Source organism: Phocoena phocoena, chromosome 17 (genome assembly GCF_963924675.1).
Source record: "Phocoena phocoena chromosome 17, mPhoPho1.1, whole genome shotgun sequence".
Classification (NCBI taxonomy): domain Eukaryota; kingdom Metazoa; phylum Chordata; class Mammalia; order Artiodactyla; family Phocoenidae; genus Phocoena; species Phocoena phocoena.
The window spans coordinates 2,693,950-2,715,774 of record NC_089235.1 but is presented as its reverse complement, the minus strand read 5'-3'; the positions used below and the strand labels follow the sequence as shown (position 1 = coordinate 2,715,774).

Below are 21,825 nucleotides of genomic sequence, written 5' to 3'. Positions count from 1 at the left end.
AGGGCTGATGAAATGGCTTCCGTGGAAAGTGAGTGCGTTAACAGAGTTGGATCAAGACCTACGGCTGTTCTCGTTACCTTGTAAACCATGTTCTGCCCTGTCACAGTTGCTCACACTCCTAGTTTACTGACTGCTTTGGCGTAGTGTCTGGTGTAGGCGTGTGAGAGATGGTCGTAAACTACTCTGGCCACGTCAGACTTGGGTATTATCAGCCCACTGGGTAATACCTGAAGCAGCTGATGGTGACGTGTGTTCTTGATATTTGGACATTTAGACATATAGTTTACTTAGGATCTTGGGGCCATGCTCCGTAACTGTTTAAACCGACACTTTCAGATTTCGTGTAAACATATTTTTAAGATTCACCTGTAGTAAAAGAAAACAGTACTTATATCCATAAGCTGAGAGAAGCCTGAGGGACTGGAACGTTCTGGTAAATTCCAAGGCTTGCTTCACGAGGCCTTTCCCAAACCTAGAGAGCAGAGAACAAGTCTCCAGTCTCAGGTATGTCCCACTAGCTAAAGAATTTTAAGCTTAACATGACAAGATTCAGTAAATGTTTGACAGTGTCTTTTGTTAATATGCTTTGGTAACGTGATATAATAAGGCGGAGAACCATAAGAAAATATTTATATCGTAAGTGGAAATGCATTCGGTCAGTTTCTCTTATCTGGTTATCGGTTACTTAATCTTTTGCTGATCTCATTTTTTCTCCCCTTTTCTTCATCTACCTTTGCACTATTTTGTTTCTTGGCGTTATACCCCAGGGTGTTCATGGAAAGAAGGAATTAAACCTATTCTTGTTTGCTTTTCACCTGTTACCATCTCTGAATTCTTCTAAAGTTAACTTGTAAATCTTCCCAAAGATGCCTACTTTATTCAACTAGGATTAGTAATCAAATGTCATTGTAACTTGTTTAAAGGTGTTTTCACATATACAGTTGGTCCTCTGTATCCACGGGCTCTGCATCTATGGATTCATCTACCATGCATCAAGATATTGGGGGGAAAAAGTCCAGCAAGTCCCTAAAAGCAGAACTTGAATTTGTCACGTGCCGGCAACTATATACATAGCATTTACGCTGTATTTCCTATACGTAGCATTTATGTATTGGGTATTACAAGTAGTCAAGATGATTAGGGGAGGATGTACAGATGTGCAGGGTGCATGCGGATACTACCATTTATATGAGGGACTTGAGTTGCACAGATTTTGGTATTTGCAGGGGGTGGTCCTGGAACCAACCCCCCCCCCCCCCCGCCCCAATACTGAAGGGTGACTTTTAATTCTCACTGAGAAACTTTATGCTAATTTCATGGAAACCGAATAACTGATTCACCTGCTCCCTCTTGTGGTAAATATTTAGTTTTATCCCGATGCTTTTATTTGTAGTTATTAACTCTTGATTATCATTTTAGCAACGAGAGTACAGATTTGAATAGTCCAAAGAGATTTAAAAAATCATTTAGATTGGGCATGGCAATAATTAGGAGGGTGTAGCTAGGGTGCTCAACCCAAGCTGCCTTGTTAGAGTCACCTGCAGAGCCTGGGCCTCACACTGAGAGATTCCCTCCCCCTGTTTACAGTTTAAATCAAATTAAATTTAATCGACTTTGAAATTTGATTTTAAAATTCACAGGTTATTCTAGCATGCAGTCAGGGTAGAGAACCACCTATAAGCTGCAGTTTTGCTTCTACAGTTAACCAGTTCTGTATTCAAGGGGAGAGCATGTTATAATTTCTAATGATTTGTACCCATCTTGTACTTTATGGTGTGTGAAAGACTTTTACATAATTTACATGATTTTCCCACAGACCCATTCCATACAGTAGGAAAGACCTCACATGGTAAGTGACTGGTCTGATGATACAGCTGTAGCAGGAGCCAGGATTGGAAACGAAGGCACTGGCCTCAAATCCACCCGGTTTCTCAGCACCCCGCAGTGCTTCGGTCTCACACGGACTGCGACTTGTTCATCTTCAGAGCTCCTCTGGTTATGTGCTGTGCACTGTGAGGTGCTTTTTGCTGTGGCTGTTCCACGGATTAGCTCTCCGCACAGCACGGAGGACACCGGGCATCCCGGGCGCTGTGCAGCTCTCAGGTGCCCAGGCCTGCACACCACACTCAGTGCTTCAGAGGGGGCGTGGGGTGCTGGGCGTCACACAGGGTCAGCAGCCATGTAGGTAAGAAATGGAGGTGTTGATAGACACTTGACACCTAGACCTAATAATCAGCGACGTTTATGTATAAGCTCTCATTATTGACTAACTGGAAGATAATAAATAAGCTGGTTTAGGTCCAAATACTACAAAAGAAAAAGTCTTTAGATTTTTTTGTTATATAGGAATTTTGTTATATTATTGCTCTTAATAAATGGACTTTTGCCAGCCTTAAAAATAATTTCTAATATAGGATACCTATGTTTTTCTAATACCTGTATTTGTCTTAATAAACTTTGACTTCTGTGTAAGTTTCTGTTTTCTCTTGAGTATTTAGCAATTAAAGATAGTGGTCAACTGTCAGTACTTTGATTTTTTAAGAATTTATATGACAAAAATTAAGCTTTTATTATTTCATAGAAAAATCTCTTCACATTGGCACATACAAAATAACACTGGCATCTCTTCAGCACAGTCCAATTAACGTTTCATCTGTTAGATGGTGATAGGGAGTCTTAAGCTCTCGTCTTTTGGATGCCATTTCAGTTTTCTCCAGCAACAGTTTATTATACCTTTCTATTAGAATTATTGTACATTACTTGTTTATTTGAAAATCTTGTACTTTTTTTTTAAATCTCTTTGACTAAGCTCATTATTTTTTGATCGAAAAAGTTATACATGCATGTGTTAAGACACACTTCAGACAATAGAGTGTAATGGTGAGAATGCCTCCTTCCCACCCCAGGCATCTTAGTCCCCTTCCCTAGAAGCAGCTGTGTGTGCTTTTTTAGTTTTCTGTGTTTTATTCTTCCGTTCTATTTAATACAGGTGTCAAATGAGTTGTAATAAAGAGCATCGCACTGCAATTTTATCATATGCTTGATGTGTTCTAGTTGTATATCACATTCTAAATAAATGAGATACTGGTGACATTGCCATTTAAGTTCTGCCTTCTATTAATGCATTCTTTTCAATTTATTTTTTTCAACATGTTAATTACTGTTCAGTTTATTAGTGATAATTAAAGATATATCTCCATGATATTTTAAAATTAAGCAATTCCACCTGTTAAAAAATCATGAATGGTGTTTGTACTAGCAATTAATGATAGTATATCGTACATGTGTGTTTATGATACTATCAAACAAATCCATTGTATGTTAATGAAATTGTCTTTATTTTGTGTCAAGGTGATGTGAAAAACGACGTTAAGAAATTTTCTTAACAAACTTTAAACCTTATTTCCAAAAGGTGCCACTTTGCTTTTAGATATTGTATAAGCAGAAAGCAAGAAAAGGAAAATGAGACCAGTGGTGTCTTAAGTGACAAACAGCCTACGTAGTCCCTTTTGACTTAGAGCTCTTAAGTTCAGACGCCCTCTGTTACTAAGGCAGTCTGAAATATTGAGCAGAAGCCTTGATTTCTACATTCTCTACTTGCCGCCTTTATTTTAGTGTTTATCCATTCGGTCCTATTGGAAGCTTCAGCCCCAGCAATAGTGACCTTTTTTTATTGACCTCTCATCCATATAGCCCTCATTTTGTTTTCCAGATGGTTGATGAGTATAACTAGATTCTTAAAATGAAAAAAGTCTCTGTTATGTTTTACGTTCAGTGGATTACCTTAAAAGGGTAGAAGGAAAATTAGATTCATTTCCTAGAGCAATATTTTCCTTACTATGTATATAATGTTAAGTAACTGTAGCGTAATTTGAGTTTTTTTAAGTGAGGAAAACTTTACTCAGTGTTTCCTAGCCTTTTTTGTTTCCTTACGGAAATTCAAGTTTTCAAAATAGTCAGATTCAATACTAAATTAAAAAGTGACGTTACTACGGGTACTTCTCTAAGTTTATTTCTTTTGTGCCATTTTCGTTTATTTTTTGAAAAAGGAAATTCTAGTTTTTGGCAATTTGTCTTTGGTAATATTAAGGAATTACAAGAGATCTTAAAAGATACTGGATGGGTGTCCCAGTTAGCAGATGAAGACTAATGGTTTGACAGTAAGGAAACAAAAAATGAGAAGCAAAACATTTAAGATTTCATTGATCAGAATAACTTATTTAAAAAAGTATAAAGCATTTCAAAGGAAGGTAATGCTATACGTGTTGTGGTCTGATGGACCTTTTTATCTAATCTTTTTTTTAATCTGAATACATTTTCCAAGTAGAATCAGTTTTTTTTTAAATTAATCAAATGCAATAGAAATATAGTAGGTTTATCTGCTTTTGACCTGAAGATAGTATCTGAACATTTTGGTTTAATTTTTATAGTTAGGTAATTCCTAGATTACAAACCGGTATTTTCATGTGCCCCCCTGTACATTCAAAAATGTTAATCGAGGACTGATTTTTTTGTTATTTTAAAGTTCTTAGAGGTCGGTAGAACTCCAGTATATGTTGTATTTTTAATGGCATTCAGTAGGGGGCACATCCAGTTAAGTAGTTCCTAAGATACATACCAGATACAGAAAATAACACACACACACACACACACACACTTTTTCCTGAGAGACCAATCTCAAAGTAAGACAGGAATATAACAAAAGCGTAGAATGGAAAACCTGATTGGCTCAGTCTCAGAAGTTTGGGACGAATGAGATGACTAGCTCAGAACAGTGTGTTACTGTCCTGGGGTTGTGGGGCAGGCACAAGACACAGTAGCCTTAGGAAACGGGAATCCTGTTGGTCATATTCTCGGCCAGTACCAGGGTGGGGGAAGGAGCAGTCCCTAGATCGTTGCCCTGTACCTCGTTCCTGGACTGTCACTCATCCTTGGCTGTGTGCAAAAAGAAATGCCAAGTAAGCGGTGTAAAGTGGGCGGGAACAGGAGAGTCAAACCAGCTCCGCCCGGCGCCACACTCCCCTGGACAGTGGGAGCTCCAGAGGCAGAGGGTGTGGTCTCAGCCCTGGAGGAAAGGAGCATTCACTGGGTGGGGGGGTGGGTGTGGGTGGGTGTGTGCTGTGCGAGGCCTTTGTCATACCTGTGTCAGCCCGTGGATGCAGACATTTGAGAATTACCAAATTTTTAACAAATGATAAAGGAGAAGATAATGGTAATTAACTTAAACTTCGTATAGAAATATGATTATCTCTTTGGCAGTATTGTCCTGACAGATAAGCTACACCCTGGAGAGAACTCTTTGTGACTTATTTTTTTTAAAGCAGTGTAAATAGTTTTCCATATAGCTTTTAAATCTGTGGCTAGCAGAGACATATTTCAAGCCCTCTTTAAATGCGCCTGTGATAGATAAATGAGCAGAAATTAAAAGAGCTCTATAAAGACATTCTTAATATTTTTTATAAATGCTGCTGCTACAATTGCAGGTCCTTTTGGAATAAATCATGGGATTGAGCTTCATTCAGATGTGGTGGAGTATGCCAAGGAAAAACTGGAGAGCTTCATCAAAAATAGTGATAGCTTTGATAAGTAAGTATTCATATCTATAGTTCTGCTTTGAAAGCACTTGATAAGTAGACACGTGTGACATGTCTGTTCCTCACTACTGTGAGTTTATTGATCCTGAGTTGTCAGTTGAATGCAGCAAAAATCAGTGTGGTATAAAATGAGAGAAAAAATTAAGTTAGAAAACCGTGCTGTGATTTTTATTCTGTGTACGTATATAGTGAATTACAAATAAATAACTTCTATGTTTTAATTATAGGCTACTGTCACTTTATTAGTAGGGTAATGTTCCATTCATTAAACATCATACAAGTACCTTTCCTGAAGATAGAATGTAAAGATGTGCTTGGCATTAGAATACTTTTTGGGAACTGTGTTTACACCTTTGGGATAGTAATTTAATAGTCTGCCGTCTTTGTTTGTAGCATAAGAGTGATCCCTGTTAGAATATGGAGGACTTTCTTAAAAACATGAAGTTACTTAGTAATATGGCCAGAGGAAATTATCATCGAAGTATATTGATACATCCTGTGAGGGCTGTGTTTGACAGATTTGCTTATAGAACCATTGTTTTGAACTCCTACTTTCCCTTAGAAGAAATACTGCACAGGCGTTGGCCCTTGCGTTGGGCAAGGAAGTCTGTTTGCTGTGTAATGTCCCTAAAGTTCAGCAGTGGTAGTACTGTGGGGCAAAGGCTGCTTCTGCTGAAGTCCGTGAACTCTTGTGAAACTGGAAAATTTGGAGGGCATTTATCTCTCTCGACTAGTCATATTTTCAAAGAGAGAAAGGCCTAAAACGGATAGGAATCAAGCGTAGAACCTAGTCCCTTTACTGTATAGCAGAGCTTTGGTCCAGGGTTCCAACCCAGCTTGTTGGGAGTGGGCCTCGCTCAGCTCTGGCCTGGCCTGGCCTGGCCTGGCCTTGCTTGGAGGTGGGGACCTCGGCTGGGGGTGGGTTCCGAGCTGAGGGCTGTTCCTAGGGTTCAGGCCTGGGGGTCAGCGCTAAGAAGGAAGCAGGAGGGCCTTTGAGGGTCTCCTGGAGCGTCTTCTCCTCTCTCCTCCCTTCTCTGCCCCTTCTCCCCTTCCTTCCCTGGCCCTTTTCTTTCCGTCCCCTTTGCCATGGCCAGTTTGTATGTGTCCCCTGGCAAGTGGCACTTGGTGGGTTGAAGAACAGAAAACCGAGGTGCCTCAGAGTCCGCAGTGCCGGGGGAAGGACCAGGGAGGGAGTGTGACTGGGTGTTACCGGCGAGCTGGGCGCTGGCGAGCGTGCCGGGCTTTCGCTTTGTTCTGTAATCAAGCCGGTGGATCTGAGCAAGTCCCTTGAATTTTCTGCAGCAGTTTGCTGAACACAGCTCTTTATCTTATTTATAAAGAGTTAACATTTAATTCATGTTTTTGAATCATTTTTCAAATGCTTACCATGTGGGTTCATATTCTGTTTCCAAGAATAACATACTGTTTGACAGAAATAAAATAGTTTTGAGTTCAAGTTATTTGATAAGAAATTGAGTTTCAATGTTAGTATCCTTTTGTGTCTTCATCATTTCCGTCTGTCTTATAATTAGTGGTATGGTAAGTGCTTAAGATATGGGCATGGCTAGTTTTTATATTGGTTATTAGAACTATGGAACTTTGAATTTATTGAATTTCTGTTGTTCTCAGTATTTGCTTTGATGTTGAAACTTAACATACACATAAGACCTTTTGAATACAGGTAAACTTGGAAAATATGAAAGTAATATTACTAAAAGCAAATGTTTAAGGTCTATCTTAAGAACTACTATATATTAGATAATATATTTCAGGTGTTAACACATAAAGGCACAGATAATTCACTTTTGGGTCATTAATCAGGCAGAACAAACTCAAGGAAGAACTTTGAATCATTGAAGTACCTCTTTACAATATCTGTGGAGTCAAGTTTCTTGCTGACAAGTGGGCATGGTCCTGGCAAACAGTAAAATATGTCATTCTTTAAAGTATTTCTGTGTTGATGTAATTTAAATATTAAGTAATCTATAACACAGATAATTTTGAAGGTTTTATATATTTAAGTGTCTCAATTAAAGTTTTTTTTCTAAAATTGTTTTTCATGTAATCGTAACATGATCAGATGTCCTTGCCTTGTATTTCTTGAGTGTTGTTACCGTGTTATACAGGTTTGTTATTCATAAAATGGTGAATCATCAAATATGGTGATATGACTGATCTAAATGTTTCTTTATAATTTTTAATGGTCTTGTTACTTTAGTTAATCAGACTTTATGATATGGTTGTTTCTGAAGTGTTACAACTTACTTTTAAAACAGATTCTTATATTAATAAACTCTTCTGAAAAAAAAAAAAAAAAGACAGTTCTGGAAATGTTATCTATTCTGGTTTTCAAGTCGCTCCTGAAATAGTGGTTACGTACTTCAGATTATAAAGGTATCTTGCACATACAAGGGGTAGTAGGTACTGGGAAGTACTTCGTTTTGCACAAAGTCGTGAGTTGGGTGGAAGTTAAGTAATCAAAGTTGAGTCATTTAATGGGCTCCTTTAACATCATTTGGTTTTGGTGATTGAAATGATGAAGATGTAGTAGTTTTCTTCCTATCTTACTTGTGTTTTGATGATTTCTTTGATTTTTCTTGGCGTTTGTTGATAATATTCCTAGTTATTTTCAATTTTTAAATTTGAAAACCTTGCTTTGGAAAGTGATGTTTAAAATTCCGTTCCTAAGCAATTTTATTATATTTAATTGTGTACGGGTCATCAAAATACGTTTTAATTAATAAAATATAAAGTAACTCAGGAAAACATTGCTATTTATGTATTCCTTAGTACTTAGTACTGTTCCTTAGTACCAGGCTATCCTTGATTGTGTGTAACACGAAGACAGTAGAAAGCTAAAACCTAATACTTTTCCAATCTTATTTATCCTGTTGGTTTGGATCTTTTTTATCAGTTCCTTTTTTGAAAGTATTGTCATGTCACTTATGATTTAAATTGTATCTTTAAAGTTTTCTTATGTATATCTATTGGAGATCATAGTGAACTCTCAAACATAGTAGGCGGGAAAAGATTCAGTAAACTACTCAACATTAGAATATGTAATGTAAGATACATATTTAAACAACAACATACAGGTGTATGTTTCTGTGTGTGCTTTATAAAGCAGGCTTGGTTCCTGAGTCTTGAAAGTACTATTTCTTCTTTCAGAAAAAAGATCCTTAGTATAATGTGTATACTTTTAAACTTTCTTTCTATGTCTTGGTTCTGTATCAGCAAATGAAATAATTTGGAGAGGCTACCCTGAATTTACTGTACTTGGAGATAGGAGGGAAGGGGGAGTTCTCTTGTGTGGTTTATTCCTTTGCTCTGCCTGTGGTATACCCACATGCGCCGAAATTCCCTAATGAACTGACATTTGATTTCAAAGGTTCTCTAAAACACTGGCACGCTTTTTCAGATGAAGGACCAGATAGTGGATGTATCTGGCTTCCTGGGCCAAGCAGGCGCTGTTGCAGCTGCTCAGCTGTGCCACTGTAGTGCAGAGGCCTCCTGGGACACCCTGTGGAGGGGTGGGCGAGGAGTTCCGGTACCACTTCATTGACAGAAACAAGTGCGGGCTGCATTTGGCCTCCTCTCCGTGGTCTGCCGACTCCTGTTCTGCCCGTCACACACACGCTCCGCGACGTTTTTATCTTAGCCCAGTGGCTTTCATGAGCGAAGGAGAAGTTTGGGGAAGGTCAGGTTATCTGAATCAGTGTTTGTGCACGTAGAGTAAGCAAAATAATCTCTCCAGCTGTGTTTACTTGGAAGAGTAAGTCGGTTAAAGGAGCGTGAATTATAAACCTTTACCCTGTAAGTGCTTTGCAAGTAAGTGGTAATTGGTGTAGCATTTATTTACGGCTTCATTTATGTGTTTGTATACGCTGTATACACGGAGCCGACTTGGCTCCCTAGGGGGTGTGCTTCGGGGTGTGCCATTCCCTGTGAGACAATAGGTCCTGTCTCCTCTCCCCTCCAAGGAAGCTGTACCTGATCTTGGAAATACTCTACTGTCATTGGCCACAGGAGTGCAGTGTACCCTGACTAATTGAAGGTTTTCATTCTCTTTGAATGGAGGACTGTTGTTTCTACATAGTTTGTTGTAGAAATGAGTCATGAAGACAGTAATGAGATGATAAAAATAACAGCAGGTAATGTGTATTATCTGTTCCTTAAGTACCAAGTACCATTCTAAGTGCTGTACCCACAGTCCTAGAGGCAATATTGATGTCCACATTTCCCAGATGGATAAACAGGGTTAGACAGTCCATAACTTCAGCTAGGCCAGTCTTTGTTTAGTTCTGATTTAGCTATGATGATGTAAAAACTGATTTATCTCAGTGTTTCTTCTCAGGGGTAAGCTGTGCCAATGAATTACAGCCTAGCGACTTGGCCCCAGATACAAAAGTTGAAGCAGCACTTTTATTTCCATCATTTATTTATTTTTTCCAGATTAGGACTTAGGGACTGCTGTTAGCATGGTTACGTGCACTATAGCATTTTTATCAGAAAGCACGCCTACCTGTTCATTAACGAGACTTACTTGTGGTATGGGTGATGGAGATGGGCAGGAGAGGAAGCGTGTCCCTCAGGGTCAGTCAAGGTACACACTTTAAATTACCTTCAGAGCTAGTGTAGTTGTCTGCATTTTAGAAGATTTGATCGATTTGTGGCAATGTCTAGTGTCCTAATTTCATTTTTAATTATAGGCTCCTTTTCCACATTATATAGTTTGCATTGGAAAAAATTAAATGGTACTGTATTCTATGAGTTTATCACTAGAGCAGTCCTGCTTCATCTTTAAGAGAATTATGGCATACTTGAAGTAGTTTTGCTATCTTAGATATATAGTCAATATTATTTCAAACTAGTTCTCGGATACTTGAACCCTTTGGTATATTAATAATGTTCAGATAGTAGTTGGATGAGAGATATTATAGGTTGTAAACACAGTTTTTAATCATGACAAACCTTGAAATGGTGGGACAGAAAAATGCTTAAAAATAGTCATCAGGGCTACCAGTTATGTATTTTAACATCGGTTACAAATGGCATGGGTGAAAGTTTGATGGCTTCTAACACATTTTAGGAGAAGAAATTATTCCGGGAATAACATACTGTTTGACAGAAATAAAATAGTTTTTATCCCAAGTTACTTTATAAGAAATTATTGTTGAAATATATGAAGACTCACTTTTATACGACATACCTGTCACATTCCCTATAAAATGTTTACAGATTGTTTTTGGTCCTGTGGAGTCTCCTAAAGCTCTACTCAATGAGAAATCTGTGTGTTTACTCGTAACACTGTGGTTTAAATAATGCTTGAATTATTCTGAAGTGAGTTTGATACAGTTGGAAGGGAAACCACTTGAAAAGGTAAAGTCTTTGATTTTTTAAATTTTTTGAAATTCCGTAGCTTAATCCTTGGTTGTACGAGTTTTTGAATGGTATAACTGTGTTTGGAGATCAAGAGATTTAATGTTTCCTTGGGTTTTTTCCCAATGGAAGGTTGTGAAGTTTGTTTTTTTTTTTTGCAGTACGCGGGCCTCTCACTGTTGTGGCCTCTCCCTTTGCGGAGCACAGGCTCCGGACGCACAGGTTCAGCGGCCATGGCTCACGGGCCCAGCCGCTCCGCGGCATGTGGGATCCTCCCGGACCGGGGCACGAACCTGTGTCCCCTGCATCGGCAGGCGGACTCTCAACCACTGTGCCACCAGGGAAGACCTGAAGTCTTGTTTTAATGAAGTAGTCCTAGCTGTTAGAGTTCAAAATGTGTATTATGACAAAGTGTTTTAAGAAAAAGAAGTGTCTGTGATTCATTTGGCAGGTTGTTTTGGACGAAGTATGAGAACAAGATAGGATTCTTTCCTTTGTCCTTGAAGTCCTTTATTCCACGGGAATAATAGTCTGAAATTTCAATGATAGTATCCTATGGCACATGATAAACTAGGTGTGCAAACTGTCAGCTCCCACTCCAACGGTGTATTGAAGGGGAATGTTGTTTTTTCTACTCTCAGTCAGCTCCTAGACCTAGACTATCCATCTAAGAGGGAAGCTGCAGGGCAAGGCTAGGTCACCCTGGTCTCCTAGCAGCTTATCAAAAGAATTATATGGGCAAGTTGGCAAGGTCCCTGCTGTAAGTGGAATCGTCTGTCCATCTGGAGATGAAGGTAATCCAGCATGCACCTGTAAAGAAAAGCACCGCTGAGGTAAGTGATTGGACTTCGGGTGCTAGTTTGGCCAAGAGCTCATGTCGTAAACCAAACTATCTGTGCTCTCTCTTTTCCCACAAATGATTTTCCGTGCACATTTTATTTTAGTAAGGGCATGTCAAATAATTTTCCCTCTCGACATAAGAGTCTAAAAAGCCATTAGGTTTTCAGGTTTAAATCAATAAATAATTATAAGTCTAAAGTGGATGAATTTGTAGTTATTACATTTTAGAACTGTTTAACTTTTTTTTTTTTGTATACAGGTAACAAAGTTACCTAACTTGTTAGGAAGTATAATTTGGTGTAATATAGGAGTATAAGGTATCTGTATCTGGGAAATTTTGTTTTGGAAATTTTCTTCAAAGGATAAAAATGATTGCTACTTTTCACATTACTAACAGACATAAAATTTTAATGAGCTCCCCTAAATCAAGTATGAAAACTGGAAGAGAACACAAGAACCATACTTTTAGGATTAAAATGATAACCACGTAGGAAGTCTCCTTTTGGTAGGTCTCTTATCTTTCTTTTTTTTGTTTATTTTTGTTTTGCTGTTTTTTTTTTTTTTTTCCCTTCTCAGGTTCCATTTGTGTGTAGTTGATGTGGAAAGGTGGAATTTGGATTTTTTCTTTCACTATTTTTAAACCTAGATTTTATGTATAAATCTATAAATAATGTAGCACTATTTTATAATAAAGTGAAAACTTCTGGTTAGTTTATTACTACAGTCTTCCAGATTATACAGAATGGTATTTTTGTTATATGTCCTTTGCCTATAGAGGTTTGTGGAAACTTTGGGAAGATGCAGCTTTCAGAATCTGGTTAAAGCTGAAGGAGGAAACTGTTCTCTTTATTTTCTTCTTTACACTGGAAGAATTAGTAACAGTTGTAATTGACTCTACCACACGGTAGCTGTCATCCATGCCTCAAATCAGTCATTTGTTCTTCGTACGTATACGAGCACATCCGTAAACATTTGCCTGAAAAAGTTTAATCATAGACTTTTGAAAAAATATTATTAGTAGGATTTATATGAATTTATTTACATGAAATGCTATTTTAAAAATGAGCCATAATTTCAGTATCAGAATACAGAATGTCTAAGTCAGATCCTCACCTCTACCTCGTCAGAAGTACTAAAGCTCATCTCTAAATCCTTTATTAGGAAAGATAAACTATAACCCATTTGTGTATTTAAAAAAATAATGTTATAAGTACAGGCAGTTTGAGAGTTGTTTTGTTTTCTTTGATAACGTGAAGGATTCGTGAATTATTGGTGAAGGTCGAAGCCATAGCTCTAAGTGTAATAAACAGTACCCAGACGGAACACTGTCTCTGCTAGACATGTTTCTTATAACTAGTAAATTACTATGTGCTAGGTGTTTTTGTGCCTATATTTAAAAACATTCACGTTTCTACCTGATATGTCCTTGAAGCTTTTCTATTTTGTGTCTAGAAATAGTCCAATCCTTCTACTCTTTTTGGAATGTTGTTTCAGGTTCAGTTAAACTTTCAAATTTGAGTATGCTGGTAAAGGAAATTAATTTGTATGTTAAATGAAAGTGTAAAGACCCATATGCATTTGTTAGAGGTATGTGGTCCATTTGCATTTGTAGAAGTTATTTATAAATTTAGAGGTCTAATTTTTCTCTATAATGATTCTTTGTAATATTCCCTAAGTGGAAGCAGTTATACTTGTTCAGATCTGCATTACAAGGGAAAAGACTTTCTTTCCTAGAATAAGGTGGCTTATTTAAGATCTTCAGAAAGGCCCCTAAAAGGTACCTTTCAGGGGCTTCCCTGGTGGCGCAGTGGTTGGGAGTCCGCCTGCTGATGCGGGGGACGCGGGTTCGTGCCCTGGTCCGGGAGGATCCGACATGCCGCAGAGCGGCTAGGCCCGTGAGCCATGCCCGCTGGGCCTGCGCGTCCGGAGCCTGTGCTCCGCAACGGGAGAGGCCACAACAGTGAGAGGCCTGCATACCTCAAAAAAAACCAACAAGAAAGTACCTTTCAGTTAGAGGACAGTTGGTTTGGTTTATTCATTAAAGGCAAAAGTGTTTGTTTTGGTTTTTTTTTTTTTTACTGTTTGAGTTTTGCTTTTTTTTTGGCACTTGGGGAAAAAACCCATGTATTTTGTAACATGAAGCTACAGTTATTTATAGTTATCCAATTTAGTAAAGCGAGAACCATCATATTGATATAGAAGGTGCCATGGGCACATATTTTTTCTGTAACTGTTTCTGTGCAGGTTTCTCTTCTAGTCCTGGGGTTCTTGTGATTAACATATTTAGTTTGTCAAGTTTGGGTTCATATTCAGAGTTGGTAGGTGGAACAGCTGACAAAACAATTGTTTCTTATGTTTCTCACCTACTTAGTAAGTGTTTTTTGAGGCCCGTAATAGGTGATGGAGATACAATTAAAATTCAGAGGAAGTGTTCAAAGAGACATCAGGAAAACCAGGAGAATATTCCAAAGGGAAGTTTGTGTTAAGGGAAATATTTGAAGCTCCTGTTTACAGGTGATAGAGTTAGAAGGGTAGTTGTTCAGTGTTTTCAGTTTATGTGGCTGTTGAAGTATACACACACACATACACATACACACACACAGACACACACACATATATACATACACATATACACACGCATATAAAGGAAATACTGAGATATTTTACATTTTCATACTGAATATTTGAGATCTTGTGTGATTTTTATCCTGTCAGCACATCTCAGTGTGGACGAGCCACATTTTAGGGGCTCGTATCCACATGTGGCTAGTGGCTACCATCTTGGATAGTGTGGTTTGATTGTCCTGTCTCACCTTTCAGATCACGGCTTAATCATTTCTCAGGGAGCCTTTCTCTCACTCCCCAGGGCTGTCCGTTTCCTTGCATCCTCAGTCTTATTTATGGAGTCATATACCTTTAGAGCATTTATCACACTTGTAAATTAATCTTTAATTACTGAGATTGTTGTCTCTTCCACTAGATGCAGGCCTGAGTGTTTCCTGTTGTATTTCCAGCCGACACACAACTGGTGCTCCAGAAACAGTATTTGGAATGAATTGTCCTAATCGCTAGTGTCAGGCCACTTGGCTAGAGTCACACATTTGATTTTAGAATCAGACACTAAACTCCTTCTAATTCATTTTGCTGGGATGAGAGTATATAAAAGTATCACGAATATGAGAAGTGGTTTTAATTGTAAGTTGTTTACTTGTGATGGTGTTTTGCTAGATAATAGTTCTGTGAGCTATCATGTATTTTTAACTAGTAGGAAACTTTTAAACTCTAAGCATATTTTTAAGTTGATTTAACAGACTTAATGGTAAAAGAGGTTTAATAATTCAGATTTTTAAATTTAAATTCCCTGCTCACGTTCATCCTGAAAATTTTAAGACTGGCTTAAATTATTATAAAATTAAGTTATTTAAAATGAAATTTTATAAGAATGAGGATTTTTAGATTGAAAATACTGGTCTTTTTTCTTTTTAAAGGATGCTTATCTTGAGTTTGTTGAGATGATTAAACCACGTGATCCGTATTATTTAGTTATTTGAAAGCCAGATTTTAGACAAGCCTAGGTTGTGTTGAGTGTAAGAGAGGAATTAAACATTGTCCATTACATAGGTAAGTTCACACTTTTGTGTGTATTATGCAAGTAGAAAGAATGAGACCCGATTAAGGAGTTGGGTAAGATTTCGTTGTGTATCTCATATCTGAGCTGTGTCTCCAAGTGATGCTAGGCGTTTATCAAGAAGAGAGGGAGGGGCCTTTCAGTCAAAGGAACAGCACAGACACAGATACAGGAGACACTTTGTAATATTTCCTCTAAGTGATGAGAAGCCAACAATTCAACCTGTGGCTGCAGTGCAGTGTGTGTGGGGTAGGGGGCAGAGCCAGGGAGTGAGTCTGGAATTGGGGACATCCAGGTAGAACCGTAAGGAGCCCCACATGGCCCTCTAAGGGGCGCGGACCTGTGCTGAGCAGCTGTGCGGGAAGCGGTGGAGGGAGGGGAGAGCCAGAAGGCGTGAGCACCGGGGCGCAGGTGCCGCAGAAGGAGCGTGGCGCGGGGCCGGCCCTGTGTGGAGCCCCGCGTGGAGAGGAGGGTGCAGGCTCTACACTGACCCCCATGCCCCCAGCCCCTCCAGCAAGGGGACAGGAAGTTGAGGACGACGCCGTGCTGCGAAACTCTTCTTTAGATATCGATGGCCGTAGTGTGTCTGTACTTCAGTGAATTTTAATGGGAACTTACTGCGTAATAAGTCTGTTAATTACCAAAGGACAGAATACGTTTTACAAAATAAAAGTGATGATGATTCAGAGTCATTTTTCACCGCATGCCAAAACTTTTAATGTCAATTATTTCATCCTCAAACGATCGTCTGATTTTGCTGTGTGGTCAAATTAACATCAGTCAACTTAAAAGTGAAAGGATATTTCATGAATTAATTTAAAAATATTACCGTACGTGTTTTATTAGTGAATTAGGCTTTTAATTATGTATTTTAGAGACCGTTTTCACATTTGCCAGAACTTAAGGAATAAAGTAGAAGTCTAAATAGGATAGTTTGTAAAAGCATAACTCGATATACAACGGACCAACACTGTAACCAGGAACGGGCGGCCTGGATAAGATGCCTTTGCTTTGAAACCATCCGTCTCTCTTCTTTTGTTGTGTAGGGAGATCACAGGGGCCAAAAACCACTTCATTCTGCTCTCTTTTCCAACCCTGTAACATAGTTCTGCCAAAATGTATTAGGAAAACCTCCCTACTCTTTAGCGGTTGCAAGAGCATAGGGTAAGGGCACCGGTGTCTTTTCCTGACAAGCTTCGCCACTGTTAACTGCAGCAAGATGCCCGCAGTGGAGACTGCACAAGCCCTTCCATGTCCACTGGCCCCTGGCTTCTTTTGGAAAGAGCGGGGCGAGTGAAGCCTTTTCTCTCTCGTTTGACCCTTGGGATTCTCATCCTTATTGTATGTCCTTTGTGGGCATCGCAAGGTTGCCGTTGTGATGGCTTTTTCACTGTATTCACCTTTTAAGCCTTAAGTAAGGTTTCAGTGTGGCAAAAAAAAGGTTAATGTTTTGAAAAAACGTACACTGCATCACTGATAATAAAACAATATATTTGATCAGTGTTAAACTTCATAAATCTGATATTTCAGTCAAACTTTATAATATTTTATCCTTATAATTAATTTGGTAACTTCACTATTTCAAGAAGCTAGACTCTGTTAATTTGTTTAGATCTGATCTTTTGCTTAATGAGGTAAAATGCCATCTGTTTTCCGTATAGATTCGAGTTCTGTGAGCCTGCATTTGTGGTTGGTAATTGTCTGCAGATAGCGTCAGACAGCCACCAGTATGACCGGGTCTACTGCGGGGCTGGAGTCCAGAAGGACCACGAACACTACATGAAGATACTGCTGAAAGTCGGGGGCATCCTGGTCATGCCTGTAGAAGACCAGGTAGCTTCCACTGTCCTTTCACTTGACGTAGGAGACGCACTTAGCGTAAGACGGGAAGCGTTACCTCAGTGAAAGGTACACTGTAAGTGTTAAGGAAGAAATAAACACTCTTCACAGGTCTGTCTATAGAGGAGAACGTTGAAACGGGCTCTTGACTATTAACCAAGGCAGGTGCGGAAAAGACCCGTTAACTAGGGTCAGGAGAGCCACGCTGACCTGCTCCCTGGTCCGGGTGAGGGGCGTGAGTGCCACTGAATGTGGTAACTGCTTCTAGCTGAACGTGTGAAGAGGAAATCCTGTTTGCGGTTTGCTTTGAACTGCTTAACTCCATTCTAGAAACGAGTAAATTTTTGGGTCTTCTCTTAGTATACGGAGGCGCATTGGAAAGTATTTTTCACCTGTTGTCTGCCTTTGGTTTGGAATTATTAGGTATAATAAGTATGAAATACGAATTCATTCAGAGAACGGGTGGCTCTTTCACTTGGAAATTTTATAAATACACATTGCAAAAAGTATCTTTTATATTCATATTGACCTACATCTGAGATGTTTAAAGCACCTTGTGGTTTGTAAGTAGAAGGTCGATTGTCCAAGATGACTGGGACATAGTGTGGTCGTTTTGGAGTTTGTATATCTGAGGGTCCCCTAAGTTCACACATGTGACTTGCAGGTCAGAGGATTTCACCATCACCACGTACTGTGATTGTCAGTTATTAGAAAGAATGTAAAGCATTCATTAAAACACATTCTTGGAAAAATGTTACTTGAATGCTTCTGGAGTGTTGAGACTCCCAGATGAATCGTCTTTTTCTGTTTTCCTTTAAAGAGACGTTTTTAAACATTTAAAATATGGTTTCCCATTGGTATTTTATTGAAAATTTATTATATACTATTGTACTAATGTAAAATATAATAGGCTGATTGCTATCATATAAATTGAAGATACTAATTCATCTTCCTTCAGTCATGTACTGAGCTAATATTTTTTCTCTAGAACTGATGGTGGGTATTTGCCGAGTGGGTAAAACTTCTAATCCCCTTGTGACTAATTGCATGTATCTATGAAATGTCAAGTTGGGATTAGAATTAGAATCTGTATTTTATAACCACCGTGGAAAGATCATGAAGTTGATTCGTTGGTACAGTAATGAAAACGTCTTTTTACTAATGCAGCATGTTAACCAAACAACTGAACCCGTGTGAGACATGTGTTTTGGGGGCCAGTGGCAGGTGTGGGTTGGAAGAGTACCCCTAGAAGCCCTCAGACCCCAGATACAACCTGCAAAGTCATGCCTTTTGCGCTCAGGTGTCTGTCTTGAACAGCAAGTATTTGTGATTCCTCCTGTATCATTTTATGGTAAATATTTAAACGAAAGTAATTTGCTTGCATTCAGATACAAGTGATTATGTAGCAATCGCTGCTGTTATTCTGTTAAAACAAAATTGTGACTCTAAGGCGATCACACTTCCAAGATTAAGCCGTTCTATTTCTTTTCTCCCTCTAAATAGTTAACGCAAATTATGCGAACTGGACAAAACACTTGGGAAAGTAAAAACATCCTTGCTGTGTCATTTGCCCCACTTGTACAGCCGAGCAAGAATGACAGTGGCCAAGCGGACTCTGTCGGCCTCCGTAAGTGACCGCCGCGCCTTTCTGACTGGACTGTGGCTTACGTTGTTCAGCAGCTGTGCTTGCGATTAATGGACTGTGTTAATTATGAAGAGTTAAGTAAATGATGCGGTAATATATTCCATGGATTATTTGTTTTTTTTTTTGATGAGGCTCCTACCTTGCACCAGACCCTGTTAGCTGCCTTCATGGAGGCATGAACAGAAGGGGCAGGTCAAATGAAAAGATGAGTTTATTACTCACAGTTGTGAAGTTATTATTTATGGTAAATTTGTTGGCATCCTTTTGCATACGGAGGGACAGCAGACACAAAAGCCTTCCTTCAGGCTGAAAAGAGCTTGCTCGTCCCAAGACCAGCAATGACTTTCAGGGTCGCTGAAGCTCCTCGGCTGGACTGCAGAGGATAGCTGATGGAGACTTTCCTTGTCCTCAAGGAGAGAGTCAGTGTTGATGGGGGTGGAGTTGTTTGAAGGTAGGAAAATGGTGGAGGAAAAAGAGGGCTCTAAAGTTGTACCCTGAGCCCCTCACTGAGTGATGGTACCATTTATTGCTGTTGAGGACCGAGGGTGAATAGCTTGGAAATCGGTGTAGGAAGATCAGAGACTTTTATTTTGGCTGGGCTTGAGTTTCCCATTAGGTAGGCATGTGGGTGTCACCCCGCTGCACGAGCTAGGAGGATAGGTGAGGAGTCGCTGGGACCGGGCCTGTGATCCACCAGGTCAGAGCTGGACCACGAGCAGAGGCAGGGCCGAGAAGTGGGGGGGACAGCAGTGTGCGGTGTGCGAGACCGGACTTTGGAGAAGGCGGGAGCGCTGAGCTCCCTGAGGGCTGCTGAGACCCTGAGGAAGAGCGGTGAGCGCGGCCGTGGTTGGCCCAGCGTGTATCATGGCTTTGGAGACCAGTAAGTAGAGTTCTTTGCCAAAAATGAGCTTTAGAACTTTACCATAGTAGACTTCTTGGTTTAATTTGCTTTCTAAATGAATTTATTTTATAGGAACCTGGGAGGGATTTCATTTTATTTTCAGGGTTATTTTACCCTCTTGCAACCCATGTGGTTTTGTGGTCTTTTGGGGTGTTTTTTAAAATTTTATTTTATTTATTTACTTTTGGCTGCGTTGGGTCTTCGTTGCTGCGCGCGGGCTTTCTCGAGTTGCGGCGAGCGGGGGCTGCTCTTCCGTGCGGTGCGCGGGCTTCTCATCGCGGTGGCTTCTCTTGTTGCAGAGCACGGGCTCCAGGCGCGTGGGCTCAGTAGTTGTGGCATGCAGGCTCTAGGGCGCAGGCTCAGTAGTTGTGGCACACAGGCTTAGTTGCTCCGCGGCATGTGGGATCTTCCCGGACCAGGGCTCGAACCCGTGACCCCTGCACTGGCAGGCGGATTGTTAACCGCTGCGCCACCAGGGGAGCCCCGGGTGGTTTTGAGAATTCAGTGAAACAGTGTTTATAGAGTGCTTAGCCGGTAATAACGGCTTAGTAAAGAGTAGTGTTGGCACTCAGGGAAGGCCAGTAAATTACACCCGTTTCCCCTGCTCAAGTTCTTACCAGTGGAGAGGTGGACTTGGGGACTAGGTAGCGAGGAGTTGAAATGGAATAGGATGTGTGGAGAATAAGAACACGTTTGCTTTTCTGTTAAAATAGGTTTCTGTGTAGAGAACATTATTTCATTAATTATAGGGAATAAAAATGTGAAAGAATGTTAGCACAAAAAAACCCTAAAAAGTACACGTGCAAATCCTTTGCCAAATGTATTTTGTAGCTATGAAATTGCTCATATAAGCAGTTACTAAAATGTATTTATAACTTTTCCTCAGGTTCATCACAAATTTTTATTCAACTTAAAGTCATATTTCTTTCCTTGGTATAAGACATTATAAAAATAAATTTCACAGCAGGCCCTTTAGAAGGGGTGAAGGAAAAACTCTACACCAACTAAAGGAAAACTCTGTTTCCTTTATACACCACCTGCCGAATCCTCCTGTCATCCAGACCTGTGGGTTCTCCTCCCTGAGCAATCCTGCAGTCTGCGGACCCCAGCGAGCTGGACTGGGGTCTGGTGCAGTTGCGGCGCTCGCCGGTGCTAGCACAGACCCCGCAGGCTGCAGGCTCTGTCCTCCTCCAGCTTCTCACAGGCTGCTTGTGAATCAGGCCCCCACGACCCCTCCTAGAGTTCGATAATTTGCTGGAGCGGCTCCCAGAATGCAGGAGCACAGATTAATCATTAGATTAACTGGGGAACAGCCAGATGGGAGTGATGCCTGGGGCGGGGGTTGTGGGTGGATGCGGACCTCCACGCCGTCTCTGCAAGCACCACCCTCCCAGCGCCTCCAGTTGTTCACCAGCCCAGAAGCTCTCCGAGCCCTTTCCATTAGGGGCTTATATGGAGGTTCGATTGATTAAATCATTGACTCTCGGTGATTAACTCAACCTCTAGCCCCTTTCCCGTCTCTGGAGGGGTAGCCTGAAAGTTCCATTTCTCTAATCCCATGGTTGGTGTGCCCGACAGCCAGCCTAGCACCTTGAAGGGCTTAGTGAAAGTCACCCCGTAACATCAAGTCACGTGTGGTTGAAGGGAGCCTCTCAGGAACACTAAAAGGCACTGCTTTTCACTTTGATGCTCTCATCACTTAGGAAATTCCACGTGTTTTAGGAGCTCTGTGTCAGGAAGGGGAGGCCAAATGTGCATTTCTTCTTATAAATCTCAGTATCACAGAGGTCAGGAGATTTCATAACTTGAACTGCACCACACTGAGCCATACGAAGTTGCGGTTTTGTAGGTTAAAAACGGGGTTTGACCTAAATCCAGTGCCCTTTTCAGTCTTGCTTAACAAATAAAAATGAAAGTGCTGACTGCTAGGTTTCTATAAAATCTACATAGAGACCACCTTTTGGGAAACAAATAGAGCTGATGCGTGCGTTAGAGATAA

At 40.1% G+C, this 21,825-nt stretch overlaps 1 protein-coding gene across 2 annotated transcripts in view; it reads left to right on the top strand.

Moving 5' to 3' along the window:
* PCMTD1 (protein-L-isoaspartate (D-aspartate) O-methyltransferase domain containing 1) overlaps positions 1-21,825 on the top strand; it is a 31,893-nt gene that overhangs the window by 7,411 nt on the left and 2,657 nt on the right. Inside the window, exons 2-4 of one of the 2 annotated variants that reach the window (XM_065895419.1) lie at positions 5,484-5,586; positions 17,103-17,274; positions 18,865-18,907. In XM_065895419.1, coding sequence (XP_065751491.1) covers positions 5,484-5,586; positions 17,103-17,274; positions 18,865-18,907 — 318 coding nt within the window. Of the gene's footprint in view, positions 1-5,483; positions 5,587-17,102; positions 17,275-18,783; positions 18,908-21,825 lie in introns of both variants that reach the window. The other variant, XM_065895418.1, reaches the window with a different exon arrangement.